The sequence below is a fragment of the Callionymus lyra genome, chromosome 19, assembly GCF_982586985.1.
Source record: "Callionymus lyra chromosome 19, fCalLyr1.hap1.1, whole genome shotgun sequence".
NCBI lineage: Eukaryota > Metazoa > Chordata > Actinopteri > Syngnathiformes > Callionymidae > Callionymus > Callionymus lyra.
In genome coordinates, this window is record NC_141836.1 from 19591239 (window position 1) to 19610022 (window position 18784).

Genomic DNA, 18784 nt, shown 5'->3' on the forward strand with positions numbered 1-18784 from the left:
GGCATACCCTGTTATTGATTTTGTGTCTTAACCAGTTCCTCAATTAGCTTGTCTTCATCCTGTTCTTCCACTGTTGGTTTGTTTAATTTCTTCCTTGCATATTGTTCTATTTCATATCTATCTCTCAGGTTAATCCCTTTATTTAATTGTTTGGTAGATTTTATTTTTCGTAACGTTTGTCTGACTTCCCTAGGTTGAATATCTTCATCATAATTCTCATTATCAGCATCTGTAATTGTGATTCAGTGTTTTTACCAGCAGTTGGTTTCATTCTGTTCTCATATGGCGGTGGTTCAGATGTCTCTCACTCCTCCGGGGAGGGGTAGAGTGACGTGGAATCTGGTCGTGTCCCTTAGCTTTCGGGTGTCAATTCCCCGTCTTTCTGTTCAGGGACTGGAGCTGCGTAGAACTGGCCCCCACCGTTGTTTACCTCTCCTGTTTCCTGTGTATCCAGCCTTGCATTTCTCTTATCTTTTTTATTCTTTTAGCTTTTCCTCGTTTCTTCTCATTCTCCTTTTCATGAGTCAACATTCCATTCAAACATTTCTCTACGCATATCAGTCCTTTAAACACATCATATTTGTGATATTTGCAGGAAATAAACGTACTCTGCCATTCTTTCACAATTCTTTTTACCCTTTTTTCAACTTCCTTTGGACCCTTGTCAGTTGGGGCGGAACTTTTCATTTGATCGAAAAAAAATTCAAGTTGCGTCTCAACAGATTCACCACACCGTAGAACCATTCCCCAGTTAAACCATTCTTTATCCTGGTCAATTTCCGGGCTCATTCTGTTGCAATTTTTAATACAATAGCAATCACCGTTTCTTATTACAACAGCCTTTAATCCAAGAGATGAAAACGTCCACAAACGCTTCTCAGCAAAGCGGCTGTAATTTAGGAAAGCAAAAGAAGAAAAATGCAATGTTCACAAACGCTGTAAGTTTGATATTAAGGAAATATAAAAGGAGAACTTAACATCCACAGATGCTATAGGTTTTTTTCAAGAAAATATGAAAAGAAAAACGTAACATTCACAGATGTTATACTTTTTATTTCAAGAGAATAGTAAAAGAAAATATGAAAAGAAAAACGTAACATTCACGGATGTCACCCAAAGAAAGACAAAATCGTATGTTTTTTCCTCAGCTCAGCAGGCTGCACCCAAAATTCCACTTTGAACACAAGATTAATTTCAACTTCATAGATAAATACTAATTCAAGAATTTCTCAGCAACAATAAAATCAGGCTATGATCACAAACAAAGCAAAACAAAAATGAAGTCTTTAACTCAACCAAGTTCGAACTCAGGGACTCTAACCCTGTGGTTCTTTAGGATTTGATCAATTGAACAATCTCCAAGGCCTCCAACCTTTTTTTGGTCCTTTTTTAAGATATTGATTAAAAATCAATACTCAGGGAACCCTTTAGGTCTCAGGGACTTTAACCCCAAAGGACTCAGGGACTCTAACCCTTTAGGACATTGATTACCAAATCAATACTCAGGGACTCTAAACCTTTAAGTCCTTATTGATATATATATATATTTTTTTTTCTTTCTTTTCTTTCAGATAAGTCTGCTTTTTATGACCTTGAAAGAAATCACCAACCCTTATTGATTTAATCTTAACAACTTATGATCGTGTTTGTTTCAAGTTGTTTGTCTCAGCCATTGAACCGGGACTTGGACTCAAAAGAAGACTTCTAATCAATAAAGTGGTATCTTCTTACGTTTATGCTGCGCAGTCTGTAATTTTTGAGTCCAACAACCAGGCTCTGCCACCAAATTAAAGCGAACTCAATCCTCTCTGTCCGAAATCCTGGTTCACCCACCAGATCCTTCCAGAGAGTGGCTGAAAACCTCTTAGCACATCCCGTCTTTTAAAGACCTCAGACCCTCCCCGAACACATGAAGTAAGTTAAGTATACAATAACAACCTCGGGGTACAGGATGTTTTGCAAAATCTGACTCCATTATGAACAACAGATGTTGTATTCATGCTTTGACCTAAACAATGAATCTTCAGTCTTCCTTCACACTTATCTCGAACCAGGTCTGTTGGCCATAAATTCTGGGTCATGACATTTTTAAGATCGGTCATGCTTCCTATCTCAACAAGGAGAGGATGCCCACATTACTGCGTCCTCCTTTACACACACAACACATATATCTTTCAAAGTTTGGAACTATTATGTGGTATCAGAAACGCATACCAAGGTTCACACAGAGTTGAGGCACAGATGCTTAGACTTCAACTTTTGAACCCTGCTCTTTGGGAATAACAAGTTGGTAAAAGATAAAATACAGGAATATGTTTTAACTTTGAATAGAAGAAAACATTATCAATGTTAACAGTTGAGTACATAAAATGAGGATATATAATTTAACCCATTCAATGAGTACATATATGTGGATCAATCTGAGGATATATCTTCAATGGAGAGACAGCAATGATGACGCATGAAACTTAACTTTAAAATGATTATTAAGTGTTTTTATTTTCTATAGTACACAAACATTAAAAAGCAAGATTATGTTAATATCTTAAGATGTTAGTTTTAATTAGACATAATAAAGGCTTCTCTGCTTTTATCAACGTGATAAACTGATAAACCTGAATATTAAGTCAACATCTGTCTCTACTCAGGAAAATGTTTTTACCGTAAGTAAAAACAATGACTCATCTAAAGTGGCATTTTCTTTATTTTTTAGAACCACAAAATGTACTAAGTGTTCTCAGGAAAGGGAGTAGATAGTCTTTCTCGGCGAGTGAAGCTCGAGACTTGCACCAAAGTCCAAATCCCTGATGTCTCGCCTGGTTCCTCTGTACTGGCCGATGAAAGAGCCGTCCTCATCGAACACAATTTCAGCGCCGTCCCCGTAGTCCACCAGACTGTCATCGCTGTCCGAGTCCAGGATCATGGCTTTCATGGGAGGGGGGCTTCTCTGGAGCCCTTTCTCTTCCTCCCTACAGCCACAGATGACAGATGAAACTAACCAGACAGAGTTTGAAGTAACCAAGTTGAGTACCTTCGAGGGTGTGGTAGAGCAGAAATCCGCGGAATCCTAGAACAAAAAAAATTGTCAATGGTCCGCACAGACGGCCCCCTTCCCGGACACTCTGAACCAGGTGCTCGCCCGCTTTGATGTTGCAGCATTGACATATGCATCCAACTGGTACTACTAAAGATTACATCCACATCTGAAGCTGCACCAGGTTAGAGCCACCCTGCCTAGAGTCCATGCAAGGAAATCAACTGGCCGAGATGGTATCCCTGATCATTTATTAGGCCTCTGCATACCAGCTAGCAGAGTCATTCTCCACCATCTCCAACGTAAGTTTCCCCCTAATGACCTCTGTCCAGTTGCTCTGCCACATGTATTAGTTATACACACAAAAAAAGGCTCACTCCTTATACTGAATTTAACCTGTTGTGAACCAGAAATACAAGATACTTCATTAATAATACGGTTATGAATATGGAGAAAAGAAAGCTCAAACATTATTCAAATTGAACTGTATTAACACACTTTTCAGGGTAAGCAAATGTAATTATTATCATGATTTATACACATCTTGATCCCCTAATAGCGAGTCACTCCAGGCCCACATTTTTTGATAGTATAGATATAATTGGCATAGACAATACAACATCAAAATCAGATAAAAGTATATTTGCTTGTTAGCAGACATTATATAACCCCCCTGGATGTTCTAAGGAACAAATGTCAAAATGACCGTAGTATTTTCTTTACTGACATAATTTGGCAGAATATTCTGGACAACATTCACACGTCATCAATTTGTCATGCAGTTATTCAATTTAAGGTTTTCCAAAATGTAAACATAAACCCATGTTAACCTAAGATCAGGAGAATATTAAAAGGTCCCAACCATCCTGGACATGAACGGTTCTGCCCTCCCTCCCCTTTGGATCGAGATATGGAACATTTAAGTCACACAAACGAGACTGAAAAACATCTTCTTTCAGAAAACTGTTAAACTCGTCACCCCATGGCCACCATAATGAAAATTCCAACCAGTTGACCAACTTTTTTTTTAATATATATTTTATTTATTTAATTATTTTGATTTTGATTTGGTCCTTATTTTTTTTTTATATATAAAGTAGGATGCAAACGTTTGGACACCCCTTTAAGATTTAATTTTAGTTTGCTATAACTTTATAAGAGAAGATCACAGCAACAAGATTTGATTTCCCACAGATATGAAAGGGATTGGAGTGTTTTTCAGACCAAAATTCAGTAGCATTTTACAGTTTAAAAAAAATTGGAATGTGCAAAAGTGGTCACCCTTTTAATCACATTCATTTCAAGACCTGTAGGGATTTATAGCTGACAGGTTGCAGCAAAAAACTGCTTTGATTAGCTTTTGTGACCTTCAATTACAAATACAGTCATGAACCTCTCATGAAAAAAGGTTTTTAACAGAGGTAATGGCTGGCTGTGCTTGTCCTAGGTTATTTTCAGAGAGTGGCAACATGAGGGCATCTAAACAATTCTCCACTGACTTAAAAACTAAGATAATTCATTACCATGAATTAGGAGAAGGGTACAAGATATTATCAAGAAGGTTTGAACTGTCACACTCAGAAATGTGGTGCAGAAATGGAAGGCTATAAGAACAGTCCTTGTGAAGGAAAGATGTAGTAGTCCAAAAATATACAGGAAATGCACAAGGTGATGCGCAAAAAGCCTTTCTTGAGTGTTCGTCACAAGAAGAGTTGCAAAAGTACATATGCAAAAGTACATCTGGACAAGCCAGAAGCATTTTGGGGGAATAAATACTGTGGTGAGATGAGACTAAGATAGAGTTAATTGGTCAAAACAAGAAAGGGTATGCATGGCAAAAAAAAGAAGAAATTCTTGCCTACTGTGTTAATTGGTCAAGGGTCCATCATGTTATGGGGCTGTGTGGCTAGCACAGGGACTGGAAACCTTGTTAAAGTTGAGGGCCACATGAATTGCTCTCAGTATCAGCAGATTATTGTCAAGAATGTTTAAGGATCGGTCACAGCTGTGCAGTTGCAGCTATGCCAGGGTTTTTTCAGCATGAGAATGATCCTAAGCACTGTTCAAAATCAACCAAGGAATTCATGCAGAAGGACAAGTACAATCTTCTGGAATAGCCATCCCAATCCCCAGACCTCAACATTGAAAATGTATGGATTGATTTGAAGCAGGCTGTCTGCGCACGGAAGCCAAGAAACCTTACTGAAATGGAGGTGTTTTGTATGGAGGAAATATCACAGTCAGGATTCATGGGCCTTGTCTGTGGCTATAGCAATTGTCTACAGGCTGTTCTTGCAGCAAAAGAAGACTCTACTAAATATTATTGGAATTATTTCTTTGGGGTGCCCAAGTTTATGCACATGCCTATTTTTGCTAAAATGCAAATTAAAATGTTTCTTTTGGATCAATAAAAATTATATTACTACTGAGATAATTCTGTTTCCATAAAGCATATCAGGTATAACATATGTTAAAATTAAGTTGCTGCTTCAAAAGCTCAGCAAGTGACAAACTGATGCAGTGTTTTTCCTAAGGGGTGCCCACACTTTTACATACCACTGTACATTGTTTTATATTGTCTGCTCCAAGTCGTGTTAAGTGATCTTATGGCACAGCACTGTTGCTGCACTTACAAAGAATTCTGAAATGAAATTAAATCTGTTTTTTTCATCTACATTTTTCATTCAATCTACATTTTTTGATACTTAAACTTTCAACATCCTAAAAATATTGTTGTTATTTTTTAACCCTTTTTTTTTTTTTTTATCAGCAAGTTGACCGTTGAACTACGGTGCTGTCATCTGACATTTTAACAGGAAGTGTGTTTCATTTTTACCGATAGTCAAACGACCCTTTGTGATCCTTCTCTTCGATTGGCTCCAGCGAAATGTCTTTTTTCTCACGAACTGAGGAAGAGAAAAAGTTTAATTAGCTTTGGACATAGTATTTGGTAGATCTCAGCTCAGTGACTGGACCTGGATACTTCCCGCCTCGACTCCTCTTGATGAAGCAGACGACCAGGAGGATGAGTACGAGTAGAGCAATGGCGCACATGATGCCTATGAACCAGCCCTGCGTGGTGACGTCCACCTGGTCCTGAGCATAGACTGCAGGAAGGAAAGACGACTCTGAGTTTTGACCAAACGCACATGGCTACATTTAAAACTTTACTTTCAGTCGTGTAGTGCAGCGACTCCTCCGTGTGCCACTCTCCCAATCCGATTCGGGTCCGTGCTGCCACGGAGAATGTGTACCTGGTGTAGCGGTCAAACCTTTGCAGCGAGAAGCTTGTGACATTTGGAGGAAACTCTTCCGCCCGCTGCTCGTCTCCTCTGGTGGTGTTGACTGTGTGGATATCAGAAAAACATTCATCAGCGTAATTACAGTGAGAGAAAATTATGTCTAATCCTCTTTTACGATATTTGCATGCTATTCTAAAAATGTCCTGTTCATCAGGTCTCTAAGTGGTCCACCTGTTTGGTACTTGAGTGAGTATCCTGTGATGATTCCATTTGGTTCTGCTGGCAGGTCCCAGTCCACATATATAGTGTCCAGGTGCCTCTGTTGGATTCTGAAGGATGTTGGAGCAGAAGGCACTGCCGAACAAAACACATACTTTTCAGATGTGATCCAAACGGTATCAGGAAACGTGTACTACTTGCCTCCCTCGGGTGTTGAAAAGTGTATGGAATTACTAGGCGGGCCTTCGAACCGAGTATTCTTCACCACGATGTACATCTTGTAGTTGCTATACGGGATGAGCTCCGTGACTGTTCCCGACGGTTCAGGACTGTTGTCAGAAAACGCCTTTGACTTCATGCCCCTGTTGACCCTCAGCCACCTCAGCTGACTGCTGTCTCTCCAGTAGTAAACCTGAGAAGATGTTTCATAATGAAACAGAGAAGAAAGTGTGTTGACGTGAACCTTGAACGCACCTTGTACTGTTTTAGCTCTCCCATGATGGAGCTGCGAGTGACGGGATCCCAGTGGAGCGTCACCTGAGTACTCTGGATGTCAGACAGCCGTAGATTGAGGGGCGCAGTGACTGGACCTTTCAGATAACACGTGAATAGTGAATCAGAGAATAAGTGAAATCTGTGATCTATTTTCCATAGATAAGTAGTTTCTTGTGAGGAACTAGAAATGTTTATTTTTGGGTCTTGTTTTAAAATCTTTAATTGGTTAAGACTTTAATTTTGTTGGCGACGTGTATTTTAGGAAAACTGCTGAATGGACATTAATTCAAAGGGCTGATAACGTGAATATGGTACTCACGGTCTTCTCCAGAGAAACCGATGACGACGGGAGACTCTGGTCCCAGCCCAAAGTCGTTGACAGCCTGCACTTTAATCTCGTAAGGCGTGAAAGTATCTGCATCGTAAATGTAGTATCTGAGCCACTTGGTGGTGGCGTTCTTCCACTCCTCCCTCGAGTCTCTCCGTCTCCACCATACCAAGTACTTCAGATAGGGACCGTTCCACTCCCTGTATGTCAGTGGCTGCAACATTTGTGGAGTTTTAAAGATAAAAAAAAGAAAATCTGTAATTGTTGAACAATCACCTCCCAGCTGATCTCCATGTTGTTCCTCCATGTCCCAACTCCTTTCAGATTCCGAGGAATAACATCTGGGGCTGTTGGGGTTTAGAACGTTTCAGGGACGATTTCAATTGTCAAGTCTCAATACTTACGGGCACCGCTGGTTTGAAAGCGCTTGGAGGGACGACTTGGTCGACTCGAGCCGATTTCATTGATAGCGATGACTCTGAACTCGTAGTATGTAAAAGGTGACAGGTGTAAAACGACAGAGTTGAGACTTCCTGGATATGATGATAAGTTTTTCCATTTGCCTGGCAGCCAGTCATCGTCGTCATATTGCACTAAATTTTCTTCAAGAGAAGAGCAGAAGGTCAGGAGTCAGTATGTCTGCATCACTATTTTCATAAAAGATGCATGCTTTTTGTTTGAACGACCATTTATTCATCTAGCAGGTTCACTTCTTTACCCCTGTACTGAGTCCACTGACCACTGCGCTAAAGCAGCATCAGATTATTATTTACTGTAATTGTGTATGTATCATGACATAAATCATGTTCATGTAACATAAATAAATGAGCACATGACACATAAAAATAACTTGTACATTTGAATATGAAGGAAATATTCTGTTTAGAGATATAAAAAATAATGTACAAGGTTCATAAAAAATAAGAACTGTTTTCTTTGCCCTTTTTCAGTTGTAATAATAGTTTGATTATATTTTATTGTAGGATTCACTTAAATGATAAGATGATATCGAAACAAATAAACTGTAATGTACTTTTAAAAGTTTAAATAAATAAAATAAGTTGCATTTTTTAAATTGAAAGACATAAAATCTGCAAGTCAACAGATCTAAAAAAACATCCTGAGTTGTTTGATTTGTTTAGGAAATATTTGTGTATATTTGTTGGTAGGATAAGGTTTTTATTATTTAGTATTTTTGTCAAACTATACTATTAGGCCTTCTTGTTGAAAACATGATGTTAAGCAGTTCAAAATTAAAAAAAATCATAAACCCTGGCAGCATCCTGTTTCAATACACAGCATATTTTATTTTCTTCTTCTCCTACACTGTCCTACAGGGGGCACCCTATACCAGTTAGATCTTTCTAAGACTTTTGGACTTTAGACTTTAGACTTTCTTTAATGTCATTGCACAGAAGAACACAGCAGTGAAAACTGGCAACAAAACTTCGTTGCTTGGCAACCAATTTAAAAAGACAGCATAGAGTGATTGTATAAATATAAATATTAAAATAGTGCAATTTAATATAAACAGAATAAATTAATGTTTTAAATATTGCATGTAATGAATGTATACAAAAGTATAATTATAAATATAGTAAGTAAAGTATAGTGCAATATATATATATAAATAGAACAAATAAATAATGTTTTAAATATTTTATTTTATTTATTTTTTTTAGAATCCCTTATTAGTCCCGCGAGGGGAAATTCGGTAGTGCTTTTGACAGCCATTCACACATACTGATGGGAGTAGGCTGCTATTGCATTGCTCGGAAGTTATTTTGCATTCCATGGTTATCCCACCTGTTATTGGGTTGTGGTTGCTGTTGCCAGGAGTCCAACTCAACCTCACACTTCGTTCATACGGATCTGACAACTCCAGGTTTGTGGGTGGATCAGGGAGGTCTAGATAAATCCATGAGAAGTGGTTGATTTACCTGATTCAGATTTGAACATGGTCGGATCTTACCCATCACCATCAGGAGTGCCGTGACCGACCTCTCCTCAAGCTCATTCTTAAAGACACAGGCGTACTTCCCCTCGTCGCCTCTGTTCACGTTTGTGATGATGAGATTTGACTCGTCCAGAGAGATTCTGTAGAGGAGGAGGGTTTTTTAAAAGCGGGTGTGAACGCAATGACCAGACCTGGGACGCACCTCCAGCCAAGAGTGATGCTCCTTTTGTCTTTCATCCACGTGGTCGTCACAGGAATGCTGGCGTCAGCTGTCGATGCACACTCCAGACGAACGTCGCTCCCACGAATGACTTTGGTGTTTTGAGGTTTTGTGACAATGACGATCGGCTCTGAGAAGAACAAAGAAGATGATTAGGGTTTTTTGAGCAGACTTTAAATTGGAGAAAATGATCTAACCCTGGAACACCTTGTAGTGTTTCATGGAGGATCGAAGAGATATTTATAAAGAACCATAACACGGAAGAAATGGCAAGTTTGAGTCTCACCTTTGACCTCGACTCTAACTTGAGTCTCATCTCTTCCTGCGATGTTGCTGACAACACACATGTATGTCCCCTGATCCTCCATTTGTATCCGTCGTATCTCCAAAGTCCCATTATCGTACGTCTTAAAGCGGTTTCCTTCAAGGTTCCCCTGCCCGTACTTTGACCTGCAGGCCCCGACACAAAACAAAGGTCACTCATTTGCACCTCACTGTGACTAATAATAGATTTGTCACACACCAGCGCAGCTCTGGTACCGGGGAGCCGAAAAAACGGCAGTCCAGCAAAGTGCGGCTTCCTTCTATTGTCTTCATAAATTCGTGTTTGGGGTCGAGAATTCGTGGCGTTGCATCTGGAACAGATCAATGTGTTAATATAGCAATCCAAAGTATAGGTCGATTTAGTTTATTTGACCACGTCAGCATGTGTGAAGCGTGTTTTGCCTGATGGCTAAGTGCTGTAGAGATTCACTGTCTAATGTTCTATAACAAAAAATATCCATAGGGGCCACATTGTATCCTTTTGTGAGGGGGCGTCAAAAGGGGCTAAATATGATGGAAATGCTAAAAAAAAACAACCGAAAAACTGACCTAACTATGACAATAAAAAATGTATAAACCTTATGAGAGTAAAAATGTCCAGCATGAAATATTTCCGCAAATCTTCATTTCCTTAAGCAATAGTGTCAAAGTCAGTCACACTGGGGCCATCGTTTAACGAAATAAACAAATAGAAAGTATTTAGCAAACTGTGTGTAACAGGAAGTATGACCCTGAATGCGATAGTCTTTTTAATTCTTGGAGGCTCGATCGTTTTATCTATATTAATAATATAGTAATATAATAATATGCTCGTCATCCTTTCACCAAAAATGAGTCGTAATATTATTGAAATAATTGTTGAATTCAATCATTTTTGTTTCTTATCTTATCATAAACACTGCCATCTTTTAGGTCATAATATCAACATCAACGTTCATCTACTTTGTTCATCCAGCAGGCCACATAAAACAACATTAAGACCCCAGGCCTTGAATTTGACACATGGAAACTTGAGATAATGATAAAGAATAGGAATCTGTGACCCAGTTTTTTGGTAAACATTTTGGCCCCTTGCGCTGATGTAGATAAAGAAACGTACGTAGCACGTTGACAAAAGCGTTGGCAAGCAAGTATCCAAACTGGTTGGAAGCATTGCATTGATAGACACCCGTGTTTTCAGCTGTCACACCACTGAGGATGAGCGTGTCCCCCGAAACCTTTCTGTTAGCCTGTGGAGTCGCGACTAGAGAGAAGGAAAAAAAAAATCAGTATTCTGGACAAATTAAAGTCATCACTGCAAATACCTACATTCAACTGCTTCCCCGTTGATGAACCAGTCAACAGTGGGACGCGGGGCTCCGTCGGTGCGGCACACAAGACGCCCATTTTCTTCGGGGGCCAAAACCAGATCGGACGGTTTCTCCAGCCAGAAAGGAGATGCTACAAAAAGCACCCGAGTCAGCCACATTGACATGAGAAGATGAGCAAGACGATCTCACCTTTGACCTTGACCGTGATGGTGTGTTCTATGTAGCTAATCCTGTTGGTGGCGGTGCACACGTATTCACCCGCATCTTCAAAAGATGCTTTTGGGATTTGTATCAACTTGTTGAAGTGTTTTACTCTCATCCGAGCAGTCACTGCCAGTCGGGTACCGTCTTTGGTCCAGGTGATGTGCGGCGTTGGACTGAATGAACACAGCTCATGTTTAATAACAACAGGAAGAAGACAGTGTTGATGCTTACACTCCAGCAGCGATACATTCAAGTTGAAGCTCCTCCCCCAGCAGAACGAGCACAGAGCTGGAAGCCCCGGTGGGCGACAGCCACGTGGGAGTGGCCTCTGCCACAGAACGAGCTGAAACACAACTAGGACGTCAATCAAAAATAAAAATAAACAAGTTAATCTGAAGATTAACGAATAAGGATTCAAAAGGCAATTACTCATAAAAGTTAGTTAAAGCCAACGCAAATGTTGGTCTCAAATGAAAAACAACAAATCATCCTTTCCCAGCCAGAAACATTTTAAGTTTTTAAAAAGATTAATAATTTAACATCCTCCAGCGATGATATTAACTTTTCAGTTACCAGTTTAAACAAGAAGTGTTTTTTTTATGAATATTAAACATACAAATGTTGACTCATAAATTAACTGACAAAGTTATAAAGTAAGCCAAGGCAGAAGCAAGATAAGTAAGGTAACCCTCAAACTGAAAATAATTCAGCAACAAGAGGGTCTTTTTTTCCAAGAATGTAGAAATATATATTAATATATTTAAGGCAAATGAATTAATACATTTTAAAAGTAATACATTTTTTTCTATGTAACTCTCTGTGTCTCTCTGTGTGCAAAAGAACAGGTTTTAATCGCCTCTGGACATATTCATCAAAAAAGGAACAACTTAATGATCACCTTAATCACTTTAATGAAACACAAGTTTGACTTAAAAGCTGTTGCACATTTGAAGTTAATGATGTTATCAGTCCAAGCACTTGAGCTCATGTGAAACAGTTTAGACAAATCTCGGCTAGCATAACCTTGAGAATGAAAAACACATCGACACTTCTTTTTTTTCCCCCTTCTTCCGTCCCTGCTGTACTTTCGCTGATGTTATGAAAAGGGTTTATATTAGTAATGGCTTCTGTGGACTCCAGATACTTCCTGACCTGGTAACATCAATCTTTTGCCACACAATTGCTGTTGTCAGTAACTGTTATAATTTGTCTGCTATATTCAATCTAGGAGTTAACTTCCGTGAAGGTGTCAAAAGGTTTACTAATAAAAAAAATGTAAACTAGAGAAAATGACACAAACACAAAGTCTTTATGTTGAGAAAAACCAATGCTCATGCTGTTTCAGCTTTGTGGTAAGCTGTATTTATCCCGCAATTAATAGGATTTTGCTATTTCATTTTTGCTGATCTGGTACCTGTCCGTGAGACATTTGTTACAGGGGCGCAAAGAAAGAACAAATAATAAGACTAATAATCTATTCTATTGATTATTACTGCCTGGATATTGTTTTATTTTGAAAAAAACAGCAGATTTTATCTTAAATAACATTAGCATTTGACTCTTGAATAGTGAAAATGAGTAAAAAACTAAATATTTAGAGAAAAAAACTTCTGTTTCAGATTTCTCATTCAATATAAATAAGTAATGCTAAAACAAAAACTCACACATTGGCACAAAGTCTCTAAAAGCTAGGAGACACACACATACAGAACACCATCTTCGGCATAAAATCAAACATATATAGATGCAAATACATCATGTTGTATCCAGTTAAGAGCTTTTTCAGCGTTATGGTGAAATGTATTTTGCACTTTGTCATTTTTTTGCAGGTCAAGCTATTGTATTTTACCTTTTTTTTTCTATGTGAATCCTCACAATTAACTGGTCCGGTGTTAAATGATGGTATGTGATAACAATGCCATGCTTGCAGTTAATACAAAACTCAGCGAGAATTCTGACTCTAGTAGAAGAACTCACATTTCCCCAATCCTTAAAACTCTTCACTAGCTGACAGTTTTTTTAAGGATCAGATTTAAAATTCACGTTCTTAGTTTCAGAGCTATTCATGGTCAGGCTCCTCCTTACATCAGTGATCTGATCCAGCTCTGAGGTCTGTGGATCAGAATCTACTGATGGTTTTGCGTACTATTGGAACAGAGGAGAGAAATCCTTCCAGGCTGTTGCTCCTAAGCTTTGGAACGATCTTCCTCTCTCTTTGCGCTTGATGGATCTACTGACTCCAAGAAACATCTTTAGACCTTTTTATATGTGCAGGCTTTTCCCTGACTTTCTGGGACTCCTGACTTATATGTGTTGATCTTTTATTTATATTTTAACTGTATATTGTTTGTGATTGTGAAAACGCATCATGACCCTGGTCTAGAAAGGCGCTCTAGAAATAACCATTACTTACTTTCTTACTTACATATTACCCAGTCCTTGGTGTAAAAAGCTATTGTCAGTGAATACAGACTTTCAAGACACTCTTAGTCAGTGGCAACTTATTGTATCATTATATTTAGTGACACAGATATGAGGACTCACTTGTCAGAACCTTGACCACCACAGGCATCTTCTGCTGGATGACATTCTTGTATGGGAAGCGAGCATTGCAGCAGTAATCCACCGAGGAGTCGTTGAACAGGACGTTGGAGAAATAAAGATCACCGTTAACTCCCATCGAGACTCGGCGGTCCTGCCGCACAGCAAACATGGTGGGGACGGCCGTCTGGATGGGCCAGTTGAAGGGTCTTGCATATGAGCCTGAAGAATGACGGCAGCGTCAGCAAATAAGAGGATTTCGGCTGGTGACTTTTTAACTTACAGCTCGACATCCAGTAGGTTTCAGGTCTGGGTGGTCCAGGTGGAGGGTCACAGGACAGGACGAGGGGCAGACCAGCACTGATCACCACCGGCTCCACGATCTCCCTCGGCCAGAGTGGAGCTCCTGGACACAGATTTTGACGAACAAAAATTATGTTGAAGAATGTGACACACACTTTAAAGGAGCTCTCATTTAAAGCATTCTATTGACCTATGTATAACGTCTCGATGACATTGTAATGATAATCAAACTACACTCAAAATATTTGATTACATTTTTCAATCCTTTAATTGACAAATTGACCTAAACTGATGTAAAAGGTGAGATCAAAGCAAATTAATTAATTAATTAATCAAAAGTAAATTTAAAAAAGTTTCCACGTACTGTAGAGTCTCAGTCTGATCTTGTTGGAGTAAGCAGATCCATACTCATTGGAGGCGATACACTGATATTCAGCCTCATACTGCTCTGGGTTGTTCCAGGCGTAGATGTCCAGCGTCCCTGAGCGTCTGCGCATGGACGCCTGAGAGTCTCTCGCCACGTTGTAATACTTCCCATTCCGCCTCCACGAGAAACTTGAAAGAAAATACAGATTATTTGAGTTTTATTTTTTAAATCCGAACTTCTCCATTTCAGCTACCTGGGATGAGGGTTTCCTTTAGCTTCACATTCTATCACCATGGTGTCTTTGGGGTCAACAATGTGGTCTATAACTGACTGTTGTATAATGGTAGGGGGTTGCCGGACTGCAAGGTTGGAGACAACACGTTACAAATAAAGAGAAAAGTGCTCATGGCGATCATTCTGACAGACCTTCCAGGGGGATGTCTAAAGCTTGAACCCGCTGCCAGAGGAGTAGCAGCAGTGCTACTTCCACCAGTGTCGCCATCTTTGCCGTGCATTTAATCCAGCTGCAGGTTTCAGTCGCCGACTCTGAAAACACAAGTGTCTTCATCTTTATTTCTCAATGTAGCTACAACATTTTTGTATTCTCTGCTACAGGAGTCCACAACCCTCTAGTTAAATGTTTGCATCATATCCCTTAAACATTTAGATAAAAACAGTAGAATTGATTTTGAGCGTTTCACTAGGTCACAGGTTTATTTTTTAGGAAAACCGGACTGATATGTCTTGCCAGGTCAAGAGTCACAGGCTAATTTAACTTCAGAGAAAATATTTGAAATAAGGTAAGGTAAGGTAAGGTAAAACTTTATTGATAAATTGTTTAATATATATGGCTATATGAAATATATATATATATACAGTATATTTCAAAAAATCATAATCAGTAGAACAGAAAGTATTTTTTCTTTTTCTGTAGCGTGGTAAATAATTCCTCACAGGTTTTTTTTGGGGAAAATCTATTAGCAATATAACTGAAGAGGAGTTAAAACTTGCTATGACAAGGGTTGGCAAAGCAAGTGACTCCATTATTGTATGTCAGATGATTGTGTCAAGTGGCAAAGATGATCACATTTAGTATTTGTATAGCTTTGATTATATAGGTAAGATAAAAAAATATTTGTTAAATGAAGTAACACATAAAACTTGAAAAAGATTGTGGGACAAAAAGCCATAAAACATTACGCAACAAAAGAAAATCAACTTTTTTAAAGATGTTTAGACTAAACTTCTGAAAGACCCGCCCCCGGTGTGTGGCCCAGACTCAACAAGAATTAGCCTCTGGTTGCCCCCAGACCAGTAGAGTTTCAGACTCCTGAGCTAAAGATTAGGGCAGTGTGAGCTCTGACTATCTCCCTAACTTCTACTGTGTGTTGTACAAATGAGTAGCGCACTACTGTCCTACTCATTGCTATCAACAATATTCCAAGTGCAGAAAAACATTTGATCAAATAGATAAGTGTAGGGTAAAGTATACAAATAAAAATACAAATATGCATTTTAATAAGCTGCTTGGCAGGGGTCTGCACTCTCTTGAGGCCTGTTACTACTTGAATACATGTACTTCTGACTTCATAACTGAACAAAGTTCAAATATTTGACAACTTGAGATTGAAAAAAGCAAACAACTCTTCCTCTAGACACCATGGCAAACCTGAACAACATATTTTACACTTACTTCTGTGTGTTAAATTCTGTAGTTTCTTTAAATATACAAATTAATTTAGCTGTAACCTGAATAAAAAGTTTGAGTCAAAGGTTCCTTGTTACCTACCACTGCTATGTAGAGTCTTATCAGGAGCTCCTCCTCCTGCCTGTATTCATGGATAATTCTCAGTGTAAAGAGGAATAGCTTTTCCAATATGTGAGCTCAAGAATCATCCAGCAGCTTCATGACAGTGATAGTTTCTGTGTGTCGCTGCTGCCACTCACCCCAGCAGCCGACTCATGAATGAGCTTCATTCACCCACCTACACTTCACCCACCACTGTACTGTTCGCAGAGTTCTGGACAATCAAAACACACCATTTATCACCCGTCACACTCACTCTGTCGCTCTTACAAGTTCATGTGTAATCATTTTAGAAAGGAGGAGAGAAGAAAGAGCCAAAGCCAGTTTGAATGTACACATATCTATTTACTCTAAATCTCACTACATATATCTGTCAATCAAAATGTGGGTTCTATTGTGGATTCAAAAGGAGTGAATGAATGTTTTGTTTTCCTGCTCATGAATTTTACATCATCGAGTCACATGTCATTCTAACCCAAGACACAAAGTCTAATTAGGAATCTCCCAGTCATAGCAACATTCAGCTGGAGGAGACAAAATAGAAAAAAACTTTGTGTGGGCGTCCAGTTCATTCATATTCACACTGGAATTGATCTAAGATGGGTTAACTTGGGTGACGGCAAACAGGCACATAATACATTTTTTTTGGTTAATTTTATCTCTATCTATTAAGGGTATTTGAGTCAGCTTGGTTACCCTCTTACGTGTGCTTCAGGGTCCTACAGAGCTCTTCTTGGCCAGCGTGAACTCCTCTGTGTCTGAGGAGTTTTTTCGTTCAAAAGCCAAAAACGGCTGTTTAATGTGCCTTCCTTCAACACTTGTAATTGTTGACTTGCATAATGATGTGTTTGACACATTCTATAAACCTCTGTAGGATTTTGGACTGTGGGAGGAAACAGGAGCACCCAGAGTGAACCTGCGCATACACAGAAAGACCACAAGTTGCCTGAAGCTTGAAGTGAACCAGCAACCTCACTACTACGTATTTTCAGTAATTCATCCTGAAACATGATCATCTTGGTTTGGATCTGTCTGGTTCACAGACTTTTTTGTGCATATTAACAGAAGCAGCTTGAGGCCAGTGTGGCTCTCGGAATGGGAAACCAGCGAGCTGCCATCAGTGCCACGCACCAGCCTGCACCGTGTAGAGGCCCACAGAGCGTGCTCAGTGAAGACAACACAACCTTCATGATCGAGACGCTCCTTTTGGCACGTGTGTGGAGGATAAGAGCAGATGGTACGTGAGAGCGAATGAGCCGACACAATGGCAGCTTTGTTTTGACAAAATACTTTACGCATTGAAAAAAATGAAAGCTATAATTATGTCACGCCACTTGCTAATCAATGAATAATTATCCACTTTAAGTTTCATCAAGTGGATAAATGACGCAGACAATAAACCTTTATCAGCCTATTGTTTAAGTGCTTTGTCACCCTGTTCTAGAAAAGTGCTCTATAAATATAAATTACTTACTTACTATATTTATAGTTTAAAAAACATTCCTGTCATGAAATTGGAAAATCAAATCTTTTGTTTTGCAAGAGTTAATTTGAATCTACTTCATGACCTTGTTACTGGTTCTGTAAAAACTGAAAAGAAACCAGGAATATATTTGAGAAAATAATTCGATTTAATTTTATTTACTTGGATTACAGGATTTACTACATTTTTTAAAGTTTTTTTTTTTCATTTCATTTGCACTATATTTAAGGGTCAACATTGACTTGTAGAATATATTTGTGGGTGTCTGTTTGTGTATGTATGTATCCCTGTGTGTGAGTGTCTTTCTTTGTGTGGTTGTGCGTGTGTGTCTAAGTGTGTGTCTGAAGCATTACAACATAATGCGACTGTTTAAGACATCAAGTTAAATGTCTTCATCAGCACATTATAAGTCATTATTTTCACAAGAGAATTCAACCGTTTTGGAATGATCATACCTCAAGTTGTGCTTGTCCGCTCCTTGAGCAGTCTACTGGCATCTCATGTTCAGGCAGCAGCGTCTCTTCTGTGTCCTCCTACACCTTCTCCGTCAGCGGTTCAGAAGATCAGGAGGAGATAACATGCTCTTGTGCTCTCTCAGGATAGTCTCACGGTGTCACACGCCTGCTCACAGGCCCATCATAATAAAAGCATTGTGATCCATGCGAGGAGATCACGTCATCCCAGCCGAGGGTCGCACAAGGAACTTTCACACACACGTCTTCATGTGTAGTTAAGAGCGAGGGAAACGTCCTGGTCGCTCCAGTCAGAGTTCACTTTTGCTCAGTTTTATTTTTCAATTCCCACTTTGAGTTTGTGGCTTCACTCTGACTGGCACGGACGCACACTCTTCCACACCAGGCATTCTTGTCCGGAACACAGTCAGTCTGTTGTGTACGGGTGCAGATCAAATCCCTCACATTCATGTCATCAACCATCCTCTCACTCACCGA

The 18784-nt window shown here is 39.2% G+C and overlaps 1 protein-coding gene across 3 annotated transcripts; it reads right to left on the bottom strand.

Annotated features, from left to right (window-relative positions):
• Positions 1–2680: 2680 nt before the first annotated feature.
• On the bottom strand, positions 2681–18448 carry nfascb (neurofascin homolog (chicken) b). 3 transcript variants are annotated; one of them, XM_087780940.1, is made up of 26 exons: positions 18290–18448; positions 14971–15090; positions 14798–14903; positions 14542–14732; positions 14158–14280; positions 13878–14096; positions 11565–11676; positions 11319–11506; positions 11128–11259; positions 10988–11062; positions 10019–10130; positions 9782–9945; positions 9478–9625; positions 9291–9415; positions 9125–9226; positions 7723–7920; positions 7595–7665; positions 7310–7532; positions 6970–7085; positions 6697–6907; positions 6508–6630; positions 6206–6379; positions 6010–6141; positions 5871–5940; positions 3032–3067; positions 2681–2969 (listed from the first exon to the last, which is right to left on the bottom strand). In XM_087780940.1, exons 2-26 carry the CDS (start codon positions 15044–15046, stop codon positions 2738–2740), a joined length of 3459 nt encoding a protein of 1152 aa, XP_087637066.1. In that variant the 5' UTR covers positions 15047–15090; positions 18290–18448; the 3' UTR covers positions 2681–2737. The 3 variants fall into 3 exon arrangements, with proteins under 3 accessions (XP_087637066.1, XP_087637064.1, XP_087637065.1); XM_087780938.1 differs by having other exon boundaries at positions 10919–11062; XM_087780939.1 differs by lacking the exon at positions 18290–18448 and adding an exon at positions 16334–16459 and having other exon boundaries at positions 10919–11062.
• Between the last annotated feature and the right edge of the window lie 336 nt (positions 18449–18784).

Excerpts from the sequence above, each read along its gene's own strand:
- nfascb (XM_087780938.1), bottom strand. The coding sequence starts at position 15,046 with ATGGCGACACTGGTGGAAGTAGCACTGCTGCTACTCCTCTGGCAGCGG. Across the intron at positions 9,946-10,018 it reads CCGGTACCAGAGCTGCGCTG|GTCAAAGTACGGGCAGGGGA; the intron begins GTGTGTGACAAA and ends CGGGGCCTGCAG. Across the intron at positions 2,970-3,031 it reads GCTCTACCACACCCTCGAAG|GGAGGAAGAGAAAGGGCTCC; the intron begins GTACTCAACTTG and ends CTGTGGCTGTAG.